This window comes from Polypterus senegalus, chromosome 14, assembly GCF_016835505.1.
Source record: "Polypterus senegalus isolate Bchr_013 chromosome 14, ASM1683550v1, whole genome shotgun sequence".
NCBI classification, from domain to species: Eukaryota; Metazoa; Chordata; class Cladistia; order Polypteriformes; family Polypteridae; genus Polypterus; species Polypterus senegalus.
In genome coordinates this window covers 8683264-8699989 of record NC_053167.1, presented here as the reverse complement: position 1 = coordinate 8699989, position 16726 = coordinate 8683264, and the positions used below count along the sequence as shown (strand labels likewise).

Sequence of the window (16726 nt, the reverse complement as noted above, 5' to 3'; positions counted from 1 at the left end):
TCATTAAAAAGTGAACCTTTCATTTTTTTGAGCAGTTTATATTAAAAATAGCAGCAGCACTGCCCCCTGCTGGTCACCACTCTTATCATCGCCCAGTTCTGATTTGGCTCCTCACACCGTCACCCTCTGCTTCCTGTGTCTGATCCAATTCTGCACCCATCTACACACCACACCCTGATCGCCCACTTGTTTTAATTTGATGCTCGGCCTCTCGGTGCTCCTTGGTTTGTGATGATGAGAATCTTTCAAGTCTACTCTGTGTGGGTAACAATTATTATTTCAAGCCTTTTCATTTTTCTTAATATCATTTTTGTCAGCCCCGGGTGTCTCAATTTAAAGACGCTGCCACGCTCGTTTACAGAGACTCACCGTGTAGTCTAATGGTGGGGGGGAATCAAGAGATTTCATAGAGGACAAACCCCACCACGTTGGCACATGGAGTTTGGTTTAAGTGGCAGTTCAGTTTGCTCCTCTGCCAAATAACAGAGGGCACCTCAATCCTTCAAAATGCTATGAAAGAAGACAACAAAGTGACCCTCCTAGAAATCCGATTTATTAATACAGGGATTGGCAGAATTGCACAGCGGGTGCTTAAGAAAAAGTGAAGGCAGAAAGACGGTCTCCTGATCCATTGGGAAAGCATCATCAGTCTGTCTTAAGACCAGTTTGGTTGAATCTGCACTCCTGGCGTGACCAGCACGCCTCTCTAATGATTTTTCCTAAAGAAAAATAACCAATTAAAAACAAAATGGAATACTTGGGCTGTAAATGACTCCATGAGCCGTCTTCAGCCTGTCTGGTTGACCCAAAAAGGTACACCATTGTTTTGAGGTGAAGCCACACTTGCTGATTACAGAGTGGACCTGTGGTGGCTGTAGTCAGCAAGTCTTCCATGTCAGACACTGGCAATTTGCGGTGTACTGTCGGCCATATTGAGAGCACCTTTGACTGTCGAAGCTCTCCGTTATGAAAGCCGTACATTCTGTGGTTCAGCAGCCTGTTGGATTCCAGTGTAGCTTCCTGCAGTGGCGTGGACCTCCTCCTCCTTCCATAGTAAGCCAGCCGGGCCCGAGTTTTAGTTTGTACGGTGGATATGGTGGGGACCACAGGCCTGTCCGTGTCTGTAGCTTTACGGATAGGATTGATCATACTGGTGGCCATACTCTAATTCTCCCGTCAGCCCAAAGCCAATCACTTTACAGACTACACCCTGATCTGTCGTGCTCAATGATGAGGGGCTTACTCTCTCCAGTCTGATTCACACCCCCATCAGGCATAATGTCTAACACTGCGTTGCATTTTCTTTGGCTGCTCCTTGTAAAACGTAATCTTTTTGATGTCATGAAGTTTCTGAATGATCTCCATCTCATTGTCAGCGTTGTGAACTCCTGTCTTACGAAAAGCACCACCAAATGTGTTGTTCTCCCAGTAGTGGTGCCAGTTTCCCAATTTGTCAGCTCCATAGCCAAACACAGAAACCTGAAATACAGACAGATGACACGGTGAACATCAGAGACTCTAGAAGACCCTCTTCTCGGTGAATGACCTCGGTTTTTAGACCCCGGTACAGAGAACCGTACGCCCTTCCACAAATCGGATGCAAAGTACCTTCACGTCTACTGCAGAGCCGCTAGACACAGAGTGCATAAACGGTGTGGACCTTCGCTTCCATCTCCCTACTCAGAGGGCCACAGGGGGAGCAGTGCATTGTGGGACACACTTGGGCCGAGTGGCCCAGTTTAGTCATTAGTTATGATAATAACATAGAGTGCTTATAAAAAAGTATTCGCCCACATTTTATTGGATTTGATTTCATAGCTTTTTTTGACCCTGATCAACAGAAAAGAAGTGGCAAAGTGAAAACAAATCTCTGCAAAGTTGTCTAAATGAATTACAAACTAAGTGATCACCTTGTGGTGGCGCTACAGGGGAGTAAAAATTTCATCTCCCAGCAGTCCCTGTAGTGGCTCTGATTGGTCATCTGCTGAAGGTGCAGGGGCTGCTGGGGACAAGGAGGCCGGCTCTAGAGAGAGAGACGCCGTTTGATGTTTCGTGTCTGGAGTTGCCTGTCTGTCTGCCTTCCCGTCTTGCTACCTGTGGATTCTTGTTTTGTTGTGGATCGTCTCCTGTTTTGTGTCTGTGGACTGTCTGTTGTCTTCCTGCTGTATGACGACTGTCTGAGGATTTGTGGTCATCTTACGAAGAAAGGTGCGTTCCTGATCCCATTCATATGCCATCATCTCATCAGGAAATACTGGTAGGACTGACCTTTACATTCACATACAGCGTGCTGATCTCTGGACTATCCACCGCCATCATTTCATTACATCAGTTGCCGTTTTCATGGACTTCATCGTGTGTGGTTTTTGGTAGTAGTTTGTTATTGTTGAATTTGTGCTTATTGTATTGTATTGTATATCGCCGTAAAGGGAACAGGGCTGGGATCGTTGCAGTTTGTACAGTGTAACGGTCAGCCCTGACACAGAGAGGTGTAGGACACGGGTTCAAAGCACACAAACATTTTTTGTTTTCTTTCTTCCCCGTTCCCACGACACAGTCCCAGGCACAGCACAAACACAATCCTTTTATTTTTCTTCTTCTTTTCCTCCTCCACTCTTCCCGACTCTGGCTCTCGAGTAGTGGCTGCTGGCTCATTTTATTGCCCACCCAGCAGTGCTCCAGGTGCTTGATGACTTATTCCTAGCAGCACTTCCAGGTATGGCAGAAGAGCTGCTCTGTAGGGTTCAGCACAGCTACTGTACCCCCTGGTGCCGCCCATGGATCCCAACAGGGATGCACCAAACTCCAACTCCCATGAAGCCCTGCGGGAGCCAAAGCACTGCTGAAACCCCGGTGGGGGGTGTTGGGCTGTACCATCTAGTGTTCCAGGGGAGCTACTGTCCTGACCAGGCTTGCTCCCCCGTTCCATACAAGGGGTCTGTCCCCCACACTAGTTATATTTGTTTATTATTGTGCAATACATTCTTCAATTTCTGTTTTATTGCTAGCTGCTTTTTTGTCTCTGTGAGTCGGGCCAAGGCTGGGTACGTTCCTGGGATCCTCACCAAAAAAATAAATAAATCACCATCCAAGGTGGTGGGAATCTTTGTTGCGCCAGATCACTACAACCCCTAGTATTCAGCCCTTTAATAATGACACACCTAAATCATCACTGGGGCAGCTAAGTGGTTTAGAAGTCACATCATTAGTTCAATGGAGACCACCTGTCTGGATTTTGACTGATTGTTGTGTCAAAGGTCCACCTTGTGGTGAGTCAGTATGGTTGGCTGACCTACACGAGAACACAAAAGAACACTCCATGCAACTCTGTGAGAATATCCAAGTCACTGAGTGTCCCTTGGAGTCCAGTTAAGTCAGTCATTAAGAAACGGAAAGAGTATGGCACAGCTGGAAATCTGCATAGAGATGGCCACCCACAAAAACGGAGTGAACGTGCAAGAAGAAGACAAGTGAGGGAGTGGTGGCTCTAAGGCTAGGGCTCTGCATGGTGGCTCTAAGGCTAGGGCTCTGCTCTGTTGGCCCCTTCAGCAAGGCCCTTAACCTGCAATTGCTCCGTCCTGGGTATGACGTTAATCTGCATCCATCCCTGCATGTCGGCCCTCCAACCCTTAGGGAAAATCTTGGGGGTTGGTGACAGAATTGGCAATCCAGCCACCATTAAAACCTCCCAGTGGTCCATTCCATCTGAACTGGTCTGGTGCTGAGGTGTCACCTGTCGCATGGCGGGCTCCTAACCCCTCTATATAGATTCAGGTTATGTAACACACCGCAATTACAAAAGAACTCATTCCAAAAAGGGAGCTGGCGCCCCCTGCTGGATACACCTTACAGCGCTTGAGCAATTCTGCAAAGAAGAATGGGGAACAGTCCAGATGTGCAAAGCTGATTGAGACCTGTGTTCATAGATTCAAGGCTGTCATGGCTGACAAAGGTGCACCTACTAAACAGACTTGAAGGGTAATTTGTTTATTATTAATTTAGTCCACTGTGCGGTGATCTCTTTTCACTTTGACATTAACGAGTCTTTTTCTGTTGATCAGCGTCAAAAAGGCCAAATTAAATCAACTGTGATTCAATGTTGTAAATCGATAAAATGTGAAAACTTACAATACTTGTTTGTTGTAGGTACTGCAGATGTCTGGATTACCTGGACAAGGCCCACATGAGCACGGATCATGCAAACTCTACTCAGGCAGGTACTTGACGGGTAGATGAATCCCACCACTGTGCAGAGTGCACAATCCCCTTCAGTCAGTCCGTAGTGGGCCCTGACTTGCCACACTGTAGTACGCGGACCACTCTAGATTTTAGACCCCAGCACAGAGAATCGCAAGTCACTCTGCTTATTAGAATGCAGATCCAGTGTGCCTGTCCATACAAGGAACCTCAAAGATCTGCAGCCTTCCATTGTTGGTAACTACTGTGACCTGCACTGTGGCTAGCAGAGAACTCCCAAGACTCACCTGATCACACATGTGCACAGCCAACATTATGGCCAGCAGTCCTGTAGAGGGGTACTTTCCTTGACTGTTGGTCCAGTTGAGATACACATAATGGAAGAAGGATGGATTTATGACCACAATCTAAAAAATTCAAAGAACAGTTTCAGAGACTTTCTAAATGAAGAAGCCTCTTTAAAAATGTTCACTTTCCACAATTCCACACTTTTATAAGATGAAGATGACCAATCAGTGTGTTTGTGTGGAGATAAGCACTCTGATCACTCCACAGGCTGAATCTGCTCGCTCTGAGCTTTCTTACCTTGTCTCTATCAGTCTTGATCTTCGTTTTCACCCTGGTGTATGTCCTGCACAGAAAGAGCAAGAACAAATGAGAATGACAACGTAGACTGGCACCACTCTTCTTCACCACTTATGACTCTCGTACCTCTTGATCTCCCCAGTGGACAAGGCACTTGCCAGCCAGTGAAGGTCCTGCACTTTGAATGGCAGCAGCACCAAGTGGACACCTTTGTCCAGGTCCTGTGCACTCTCTGGGTACATGATATGATGAGTTGTTTTATTTCCCACATCAGCCTCATAACCTTTTGTCTTGCCATGGTTCATCCTGGAAAGAAGTCGTTTATCAAAATTATTACTTTAAAATCAGATGATTATTAATATTATAAAAACACAGGAGTTGTCCCCCCCTAGACTTTCTCGTATACTCAAATATGGGGATGGCTATTTGAGGAGTAAACTGCAAGACAATGATTATATTTTTATATTATGTACATTAAAGAACCATCAACAACAAATCAAATCAAATTGATAATATATTGAACAATTATTACAAAAGTAAAGTGGAATAAATCGGACTCGGCAGTTGCTTGAATAATAGGTAAAGTACCACTTCGGGTTAGCGGAAATACCCCAAAAAGCTGATAGAAATCTACATTTTGTACCTAATACTTGTATGCAAAATTTGGTTGACCCAAGTGAAAGCGTATTCAAGTCATCATGTTTACACAAGCACACACAATTCCAAAAATGGCATTTTCGGACTCAGTGAGGTCTAAGACGTCGAGATTCATCAAAATCTTGACATTGAATCTTTGGAGGATTACAATTCTTTCCCTATACTTCGTATACGAGAAAGTAAAAGGCCTAATTTAAATCTAAATGAAATGTGAGGACACCAAATGAACCCACGATAACATGCTCGCAGGTCAGTCTGACATTTGAAGGAGCTGAGTTCAGTCCAGCTGTTTTATGAAAATAAATGGACCCGGGCAAAAATACTGAAACAGATGTTTTCATGAAGGCTTCTATCAACTGCTACTTAGCTGCTGGACACTTTCTATGGAGCTTTGCCTCTGGCAAGAAATCTTTTTCTTTTCATTTTTTGGACACTAAGGACATATAACTTGTAACTAAAAAGAAGAAGCCATCTGGGAAGTGTCATCTTAGTGACGACTTCATGAACCAACCCAAGGTTGTATAATCCTTTGCCTTATATTTGATGCAATTGGTTTTGATGCCAGTAAATTATCACTTTTAAGTAAAAGCTTAAAGTCAGCATCTCTGTCCAATTGCTTTAGCAAACCAAGAAGCTAGGTTATCCGTTCTTTGTCTAGCTTTGGCCCCGTAAGGGCACAGATGATGTTCTTGTGAAGTCGTCTAATGGTGTTAAACTGGATTGAATTAACTCTTTCAGGGCTGATGTCGACTTTTGTCGAAATTTGGGGGTAGAGGATGGTAATCCGCTGCAAACTGTGACAAAACTCGCCCTTTCATTTAAGTTTGACTTTCTTTGCTAGAAGGAAAGTTAAGTATCTTTGTTGGTCTAACCTCGATTCCCTGCATGAGTAGCTAACGGCAAACAAACTCAAAAATGGCACTGAGATCAGGCGAGAGTCTAAATATGTCATGGATGTTTTACGTATTCTCGCTGAATCGGGCTGTGACTTGTCAGACTTGGAATTTGATGCAAGTGATCAGGAGATGGACATCGAATTCGAAAGTGAGGTACAAGCATCAGCTGATCAGTCTCCAGTTGATCGTGGTGTTGAGCACGTTCGTGTAGCAGATGCGCCTACCATAGCATTCGCCTGGGAGGACCACCACTTATGATGACAAGACCATATTACGTCACACTGCAACTGCCACCACTGCCCACTGTGCATTCCTGGTGGCCATTGAGGTGCCCCCACGCAGCCACTGGCTCCAGAGATGCCGAAAATATGCCATCAGCAACCACAGATGCTTTATGTTGCTTTCTGTATGAAACCATTTCTTTGTGTGCTTTTCAGAAAACTGAGTTTTTTGGAAAAAATATTCAGCCCTCAAAGAGTTAAAGGAGTGAAAGTAAAGACAGTCCCTGCCATTAGAGGTCCCAAGGGACAGTGAAAGAGGTGAGAGATTACAGATAACAGGTTTACAACTGATTCATGTCTTCCTATACACCATTAAGGAAACAACCTAAGCAGTTAGTTACGTAGTACCTTTCATATTTAGTGATTTGGTAAGACGATAAACTTCTTAATAAATAAATCTCTCCACTTTTGTGTTGATCTTGAGACTCCTGAACTTGACTTCAGACCATGATGCCTATTTGTCTAACAGGCGAATCTGCCCATAACACGTAATACACGAGACCTCCTTTGGGAGCTGACGCTCCGCTCAGTGGCACATTTGCAGTGAGGAGCTGCCACCACTCCAAAGTGTGCTTAGGTTGCTCATTCGTAGCTCACATGGAGTTTTCTCCCTGCATTACCCGTTGCTCATCATGCTGCATCTGCGAGGTGGCCTTTCTAATGATACCGATCAAAAGCTAAACCACAAGAGTCTAAATGCGGAGTTCAACTCCAGCACATACTTTTGGGAGCGTTTCAGTTGTTTTCTCTTGGCCAGTGACAACCTAGAAGTTACCATCACATTTCTTCAGTCTATTTGATCAACAGGAAAAAATGAGAAGTAAATAACAGGTAGTGCAGCACAACAGGACTTCAACCATGATAATAAGATAGAATTAAGTGAACCTAAGAGTAGAGGAACCGTGGTGTTGAGCTCAAAGTTGAAAATGTCTTACCTGAACACATAGTCATGAGAGCTGATCAACTGGCCCAGGTTTGAATGGAGAAGGTGTCCGGAATTGCCGACCACAGCACATCTCCTGCAGGTTTCTGGATCAGGAGCCCAAGTCCACTCTGTGTTTGGTACGACCTGGAACAGCTTCTGGAGGACCGGGTTTAGTTCCTTCTCTTTGGAGTTTTGCAGCCTCTTAATAGCAAGTAGAGAGAGAGGAACCCTTTAATGACACACACAAGACACCGAGACACAACACCTCACATTCACAACGTCATTTAGCGGGCCCCCCATAATGTTTGATCTCCCCCCATGATCCAAAGTTTTATATTTGTAATCAGACAATGCGCATGTGATAAAAGTGCACACTCTCAGATTTTATAAATAAGTACTTTGAGAAGGTTTGGTTTCACCATGTAGAAAAGCAGCACTTTTTATACACAGTCCCCCCCTCCCATTACAAGGCACCATACATTTGTAACACAGAAACAGGATGTCGTAATAGTCCTGCTTAGTACATATCCCCTTGGATGCAGTGACTCTTTGAAGTCTGCGACTCATAGACACCAACGGGTGCGGAGTGTCTTCTCTGGTGATGCTCAATCAGACACAACAGGCCGGTGCACCCCTGACTCTGAGGTGTTCACGTTATGTACCGTGTAATGATACTTGACATCTATTTTAAATGTCCCTGACCTCAACTTAGCCTCGAGATGTTCCAGTTTTGTCACACTGGTGTAGTCATTTTCTAACATAATGTAACAGTGTCACATGACGCACAGTGCACCCCTGTCTTTTAAATATACGAGGTGAGACACAAAAATAACCAGACTACAGCACTGTAAACATGGTCACCTTCTACATACTCCACCTCCCGATCTCTACGCCGCTCCAAACGTATCTTCCATTGATTGAAACAGTGCTGGAAGTCTTCTTGCTTGAGGCTCTTCAACAGACTTGCCGTTTCTGTCTTCACTTCATCCACTGAAGAAAAATGTGTTTCCTTCAGGTCACTTTTGATTTTCGGGAACAAGTAAAAATCACAGGGATTTAAATCGGGCGAATAGGGAAGATGATCGAGGACAGGAATGTTTTTGTCAGTCAAACACTGCTTTACAGAAAAAGAGAAAATTCATGAGAAATCTGATGTTGATTCGTTGTGCGATCCTTTCACCCGACATTATCGTGTAGCGATTGCTGTGCGAATACTGAGTGGGCTATTCACAGGATATACCTAGCTGGAGGGCGTTAAGGAGGGGATATAGTTCTATGATTAACGTCCGGCTGACCTCCAGACGGTTTTCCAGGAAAGCCCCAAGCCCAGTCTCACCTCGTACATTCATGGTACTATTTTGAAGCATCTCCAGGTAAATAAAATGTTACAATTTAGGATCATGGGAAGCCAGAGCAGGTCATGGCAGCACTAACACAAAGCAGGAACCCTTCATCTCTCGTGTACAGTACATGGCCATGGGCCAGCTAACCTAACCTTAACATCATTGGGGATGAGCTGAGAAACACACATGAAGACACAAAGAAAACATGCAGACCGACTCCACATGGACAACAGCTAGGCATGGGCTTTGAACCCTCGATGAGGAATACATGAGACAGTGGTGTTCACCATTCACTTGCATTTCTTGACAATTTACTCCAGCCAACAGTGCTAGCGCCGCCATCTTCAGCTCCTGCTTGTCATCTTATATTTTTGCCTCAGCATATGAAAGCCAGGCTCAATTAGATTTAGACAGAGTGAGTGACTTTGTCATTCAAGAATTTTCCAGTTTTTAGCTTTGAAAGACTCCTCTGTTGCTTTAGCACAATGTTTGGGATTACTCTCCTACTGTAGCATGACGCGCCGTCCAGTGGGTTTGGAGGCACTTACCGGAACTTGAGAAGATGTTTCTACAAATTGTGTCACTCCCATCAGCAGTTACAACATCAGCGAAGAGAAGTGTGCCAGTACCTGTGGCCGTCGTAAATGTCCAAGCCGTAACACCTCCACCACCATGATTAACAGATGAGGTTCTTGGCTCTTGGGCCGTTCCTTCATGTCTCCACATTTTGCTCTTGCCATCACTCTGATGCAGGTTCATCTTTGTCTCATCTGTCCACAAGACTTTTTTTCCAGAATTCTGAAGAGTCTTTCTGGTACTTTTTCACCAACTGTAATCTGTCCGTCCTGTTTGTTTGGCCAGCTAGTGGTTTGCATCATGCAGTGCGGCCTCTTTATTTCTCTATGGACGATAGTCACTGACAAATCCACGCCTGCCACCGTAAGTGTGTTTCTCATCTATCAGAAAGTTGTTTGGGGATTTTTCTTTATTATGGTGACAATTCTCCTGTCGTGAGCAGTGGAGGTCCTCCGTGGCCTCCCAATCCTTTTGTGGTTACTAATGTCCCCAGTATGCTCTTTCTTCTTAATAATGTTCCAAACAGTTGATTTTTTTATAATCCTAAGGTTTGGACAATGTCCTTTAGTATTTTATTCTTCTTCGTTTAGCCTAAAACAGCTTATTTGGCTTTCATTGGCACAACTCTGGTCCTTAATATTGAAAAACAGCAAAACTGACTCCAAAGTTGGTCAAAAGCTGAAATCTCTCTTCTACCTGCGCCAATAAGGACTAACAAACACCTGTGGAGCCTTTATACATGGCTCTATGTATTAAGAGGACTGTGATTTCTATAATGTGAAACTAAAATATTTAAAAATACTCTTTAATAAAATATGATAACATGCATTTTAATCACATGTGAATTGTTTGATTACACATTTAAAAGTGGAACACAGGGGCAAATCAAGAGAAAATGGGCGTTTAAATCAAACATCATGGAGGACACTGAAAGTGGACGTTTTGTGTTGCTATCTGATACTATTCTGATGCATCTCCAGGGAAATCAAATGTTACAATTTAGGATCATGGGGAGCCAGAGGAGGCCATGGCAGCACTAACACAAAGCAGGAACCCTTCATCTCTCGTGTACAGTACATGGCCACAGGCCAGCTAACCTAACCTTAACTTCAGTGGGGATGAGCTGAGAAACACGCATGAAGACTAGAGATGAGCCAGTAGACAGACCACCTCAAAACTGCACTGAGGGGTCCCTTATATTCAGACAGTGGGTGCGGAGACAAAGTCTCTAAACGACAAGCCTTGGGTCCTAAAGGCAGACTGAGGCTCACATTTGCTGTCGCTAACCGGTTTCATATCCGACACTCACAGGAGGCACACACTTCCTGTTTCTGTCTCTACAAAGATTCCCTCCACGGCAGAGCAGCACCCCCTCATGACCTCATCTTCGCACTTAGTCACATGGCCATCTTCTCTGTGCAAAGGATGAACTTCCTGTAATAAGCGAGCCATGCACTGCAAGTTCTTGTGCTGTTTTAGTGATTTTAATCTCCAATTTCGTTTTATTCTTAAGATTGTTTTTAAATTAGGGTTAGGGTTTTTAAATTTGAGAGAAAAATATAATCTCATGTAATGAGTTGTTAACTCTCTATCGTAACTTTGGTGTTTTATATCCTTGCTACTTGGAGGTTTCATTCGCCATGTGCCTGCCTGACTGGGCATAACAGGCAGGTGTGCACCTGACGTTGAGATGCTTTATCTTTTGTACAGTGTAACGACACCTGACATGACAACAAGACGTTCCAGTTTTTTCAAAGTGTTATCCATTGCAGTAGCCAGTTTTCCCCACGCTGTTAATTGCCATAAGAACATAACAGTGTAACATAACACACAGTTCATCCCTACATCTGGATTTTTATTTAAATTTACTAGGGGGCTGTGCCCCCTGCTCGCTTCGCTCGCCAACCCCTGTGTGCGCGCTAGCCACTTCATGGCTCTGCCACTCGCGTAAGGGGAAGCAGATGTACAATTTAAACAGATTATTTTCATGAGAAATGTTACATATGCATAATAGACCTAACTATTTTACATTACAGCGAGTAATTAACCTTAGTAAAAAATAGTTACATGTAATAAATTGAAAGAAAATTATCTTTCATGTTGCGTTAGAGGTATTTGTTGCGTTATACGTCTTTGTTCTGTTTGGCTTTGAAATTAACATACAAATACTTTTTAAACTTACATTTTTACAGTAAAATTTCAGTAAAAACAATATTTGTAAATAACTTTTCTTGAATATCGCATTGAATTTTGATTCCGTGTTTGGACTTTCATCGTGACAATGCAACATATAACTGCCCGTGAGTGAATATCATTTCTTTCTCTCTAATAAATAAAATGTCTTTTTCGAATGTCTGTCCCTGTGATTTGCTAATTGTCACAGCAAAAGCTATTCTAACGGGAAACTGTAAACTTTTTAATACGAATGGCATGTCAAGATCTCCTTTGGTGTCTAATGTTATCCACAAAAGATGTACTACATTACCTTTCTTGTCGCCAGTTACATGTTAGAATTGTTCATCCAGATTCTAATACAACTAATCTTGTCCTATCGCATAGCCCATCACTCATACATAAATTACGCAATAACATTACGATACATCCTTCTTTCAACAGTAATTCGGGTGGTGGAAGACCAGACAGTGTTAATTGTTGTAGATATTCTTCAGGATACTTCAATGATACGCATTTAACCAATTGGCCGTGTAACCGATCAACAATTTCCGTGTTAATTTGTTTGACTTCATCATTTCTTGGTGCTAGGATTGCCTGTTTACTCATCTCTTCTGTTGATAACCCTTTGGGATGAAATTCTTCAGTAAGATTTGGACAAAATACGTCTTCTTTAATTGGGAACTTAAAGTGAGGAAAATGTTAAAATTTATAAGAGCTGAGAGTGCAGGAACTGTGTCTGTCAAAAGTATTCACACGAATGAGAGGTGAGAGGACTGTGGGCGTGGGCTGTTAACTGTAAATGGTTGAGAGGAGGGCGGGACTTGAAAAAATCTTTTGGCAATAATCTTGTCTCATCTCACGATTTTCTTTTATAATAGATAGATATTCATGATACTATTTTGATACACCTCCAGGTACATAAAGTTATACAATTTAGGGCGGATGAGAGTAGGTCATAAGATAGATAGATAGATAGATAGATAGATAAGGCACTATATGATAGATAGATAGATAGATAGATAGAATGTATGGCACTATAAGATAGATAGATAGATAGATAGATAGATAGATAGATAAGGCACTATATGAGATAGATAGATAGATAGATAGATAAGGCACTATATGATAGATAGATAGATAGATAGATAGATAGATAGATAGATAGATAGATATGGCACTATAAGATAGATAGATAGATAGATAATAGATAGATAGATAGATAGATAGCACTATAAGATAGATAGATAGATAGATAGATAGATAGATAGATAGATAGATATGGCACTATAAGATAGATAGATAGATAGATAGATAAGGCACTATATGATAGATAGATAGATAGATAGATAGATAAGGCACTATATGATAGATAGATAGATAGATAGATAGATAGATAGATAGATAGAATGTATGGCACTATAAGATAGATAGATAGATAGATAGACTATAGATAGATAGATAGATAAGGCACTATATGATAGATAGATAGATAGATAGAAATGCACTGTATGATAGATAGATAGATAGATAAGGCACTATATGATAGATAGATAGATAGATAGATAGATAGATAGATAGATAGATAGATAAGGCACTATATGATAGATAGATAGATAGATAGATAGATAAGGCACTATATGATAGATAGATAGATAGATAGATAGATAGATAGATAGATAGATAGATAGATAGATAGATAGATAAGGCACTATATGAGAGATAGATAGATAGATAGATAGATAAGGCACTATATGATAGATAGATAGATAGATAGATAGATAGATAGATAGATAAGGCACTGTATGATAGATAGATAGATAGATAGATAGATAGATAGATAATGCACTGTATGATAGATAGATAGATAGATAGAATGTATGGCACTATAAGATAGATAGATAGATAGATAGAATGTATGGCACTATATGATAGATAGATAGATAGATAGATAGATAGATAGATAGATAGATAGATAGATAGATAGATAGATAATGCACTGTATGATAGATAGATAGATAGATAGATAGATAGATAGATAGATAGATAGATAGACAGAATGTAAGGCACTATATGATAGATAGATAGATAGATAGATAGATAAGGCACTATATGATAGATAGATAGATAGATAGATAGATAAGGCACTATATGATAGATAGATAGATAGATAGAAATGCACTGTATGATAGATAGATAGATAGATAAGGCACTATATGATAGATAGATAGATAGATAGATAGATAGATAGATAGATAGATAAGGCACTATATGATAGATAGATAGATAGATAGATAGATAGACAGAATGTATGGCACTATAAGATAGATAGATAGTCATTAGACCAACAACAACCCCCTCCTAAACACATACAACAGAAGTACGTTTCAGTCCCACGCACAACGAGACATCATAAAAGCATAAAGCTGTCGGTGTGAAGGAGCCCCATTTGTTGACACATTTCCTTGGTAGAGTTTAAGTTCTTTATTTATTAAGTACTTATTACATTAAGAAGATTATAAAAGATGATAAAGCTCATTTGTTTTGTAACTTTCCGGATCTACAGTAGGTATATTTCTGGATTGCCTGACCAAGTTGAAATATTTGCTTGCTAACTTAAAAGTTTAAGAGTGTCCCAGTAGAGCCTGTGGGCCTGGCTGCAGTCCTCTTATTGATGCTAGTGGGCGGATGCATCATTAAAGGAGTAAATCTTGTTCAGAATATTTTCATTAATATTTTTAAAAATTCAACAGCAGTTCAGTTGTGTCATTTTTAAAACCATGCTGGCTTTGAAAGCAAGGAAGATTTTGCAGTTAGATGGAAGCTTCCTAACAGGCCTGACAGCAGACATGTACAGTAGACGCAGATCTAACACCCTTGTTGGCTAGATTGACACTACCTCGCTAACCCAGTGCCACCATATAAAGTGGCTGTCCCCTCACATTCCTTAAGACAGACAACTTAAAGGACAATAGGCAAAAAGACCTTGATGTCTGGCTTTAGAAAGCACTTGAAACAACGGATACTGTGGTCTCATACAAAATTAAAACTGTTCTCATATTCTAGTTATCTCAAAGCCATAACCAACTCAATAAAACTCCTAGGGAATTAAAAACATCAGAGAATGTACACATGTGACAACTATAAAGATGAATGCCAAGACTTTAGGAAGCACAAAATAGGAATATGATATTTTAGCAAGAGTGTCTGGTAATAAATAAAATTGAAGATTGCAGTCAGTTTATTACAGTACAGGACACTGTGCTCCATATTTGCAGTGTGGTGTAGTGTTTAAGGCGATGGACTTCAGACGCTGAGGGCGTGGGTTCAATTCCCACTTTTGAAACTGTGTGACCATGAGAAAGTCACTTCATCTGTCTGCGGCTCCCGTTCAAAAGCCGTGTAACCAAATGCACCTCAGATGTTGTAAGGTGTCCTGCACAAAGGCATCAGACAAATAATAATATTGAAAATGACCAGACGGTGCTTCTGTACTCTGTGCAACATTCCTCTAATATCATCAGCTCCTCACATTTTATTTCATGGTATGGCCACCTGTTCAAAGTTGCGTGCGTCTCTGCTCTTTGCTGCTTAACTTTCATTTCTAGCTGTGTCCTAAAATAAATCTGAAGCAGTGGTCAAGACATCAAACATTAGTCTTGCACAGAGCAGGGTGCACAAAACCGAGCTGATGTCCAAGTGGTGCAGTGTATCTGCACGCTTCTGTGCTTTATGCTGGGCGGCTGGTCAGCAGATTCGCGCTGGCAAACTTTTTTTTATACCCTCGTGACATTAAAAATAACTTAAGGCCTTTAATGTTCACCCTGCATCCGAGAGCATGGTCCTCAGCCGGAAAAGGGTGGAGTGCCCTCTCAGGGTTGGGGGAGAGATCCTGCCCCAAGTGGAGGAGTTCAAGTATCTCGGGGTCTTGTTCACGAGTGAGGGAAGAATGGAGTGTGAGATCGACAGGCGGATCGGTGCGGCATCCGCAGTGATGCGGGCTCTGCATCGGTCTGTCGTGGTGAAAAAGGAGCTGAGCCGTAAGGCAAAGCTCTCAATTTACCAGTCGATCTACGCTCCTACCCTCACCTATGGTCATGAGCTATGGGTAGTGACCAAAAGAACGAGATCGCGAATACAAGCGGCTGAAATGAGTTTCCTCCGCAGGGTGTCTGGGCTTTCCCTTAAAGATAGGGTGAGAAGCTCAGTCATCCGGGAGGGGCGCAGAGTAGAGCCGCTGCTCCTCCGCATCGAGAGGAGTCAGATGAGGTGGCTTGGGCATCTGATCAGGATGCCTCCTGGACGCCTCCCAGGTGAGGTGTTCCGGGCACGTCCAACCGGGAGGAGGCCCCGGGGAAGACTCAGGACACGCTGGAGGGACTATGTCTCCCGGCTGGCCTGGGAACGCCTTGGGATTCTCCCGGAAGAGCTGGAAGAAGTGGCGGGAGAGAGAAGTCTGGGCCTCTCTGCTTAAGCTGCTGCCCCCGCGACCCGACCTCGGATAAGCGGAAGAGGATGGATGGATGGATGGATGTTCACCCTGCAATTCCAGATCTCCGGTCATGGCACCTGTTGTTGAGACTTTCAGAGGTTTGCTTTACGTGTTGACAGACTTAAGCCCCCATTGTCCTGTAGTTTACATCCCTAACCTTGCTTAACCCTTCGATGAAACCCCTAGGTTGGCACCTTAACCTTTTTAAGTAGATAATTGCAAGAATCTGGAACAAAATAAAATGAAAAGAGTCTACCTTACATATCCATCCGTTACCCAACCCGCTATATCCTAACACAGGGTCACGGGGGTCTGCTGGAGCCAATCCCAGCCAACACAGGGCGCAAGGCAGGAAACAAACCCCGGGCAGGGCGCCAGCCCACCGCAGGGCACATGCACACCAGAGACAATTTAGGATCGCCAACGCACCTAACCTGAATGTCTTTGGGAGGAAACCCACGCAGACACGGGGAGAACATGCAAACTCCACACAGGGAGGACCCGGGAAGCGAACCCAGCAGCGCTACCACTGTGGCACTGTGCCGCCCTCCTTACATATTAGAGCATCAAACAAAGAATACCAATAAAAGACTAAATATAAG

The 16726-nt window shown here is 42.7% G+C and overlaps 1 protein-coding gene across 1 annotated transcript in view; it reads right to left on the bottom strand.

Moving 5' to 3' along the window:
- Nucleotides 1–531: 531 nt before the first annotated feature.
- The window catches only part of LOC120514406 (CMP-N-acetylneuraminate-beta-galactosamide-alpha-2,3-sialyltransferase 1-like), a 47207-nt gene continuing 31012 nt past the window's right edge, over nucleotides 532–16726 (bottom strand). The window contains exons 3-7 of the mRNA XM_039734763.1: nucleotides 7552–7742; nucleotides 4909–5088; nucleotides 4783–4828; nucleotides 4485–4604; nucleotides 532–1479 (exon numbers count right to left, since the gene is read on the bottom strand). Of these exons, the coding sequence (XP_039590697.1) occupies nucleotides 1270–1479; nucleotides 4485–4604; nucleotides 4783–4828; nucleotides 4909–5088; nucleotides 7552–7742 (747 nt within the window). The 3' untranslated portion in view covers nucleotides 532–1269. The remainder of the gene's footprint in view (nucleotides 1480–4484; nucleotides 4605–4782; nucleotides 4829–4908; nucleotides 5089–7551; nucleotides 7743–16726) is intronic.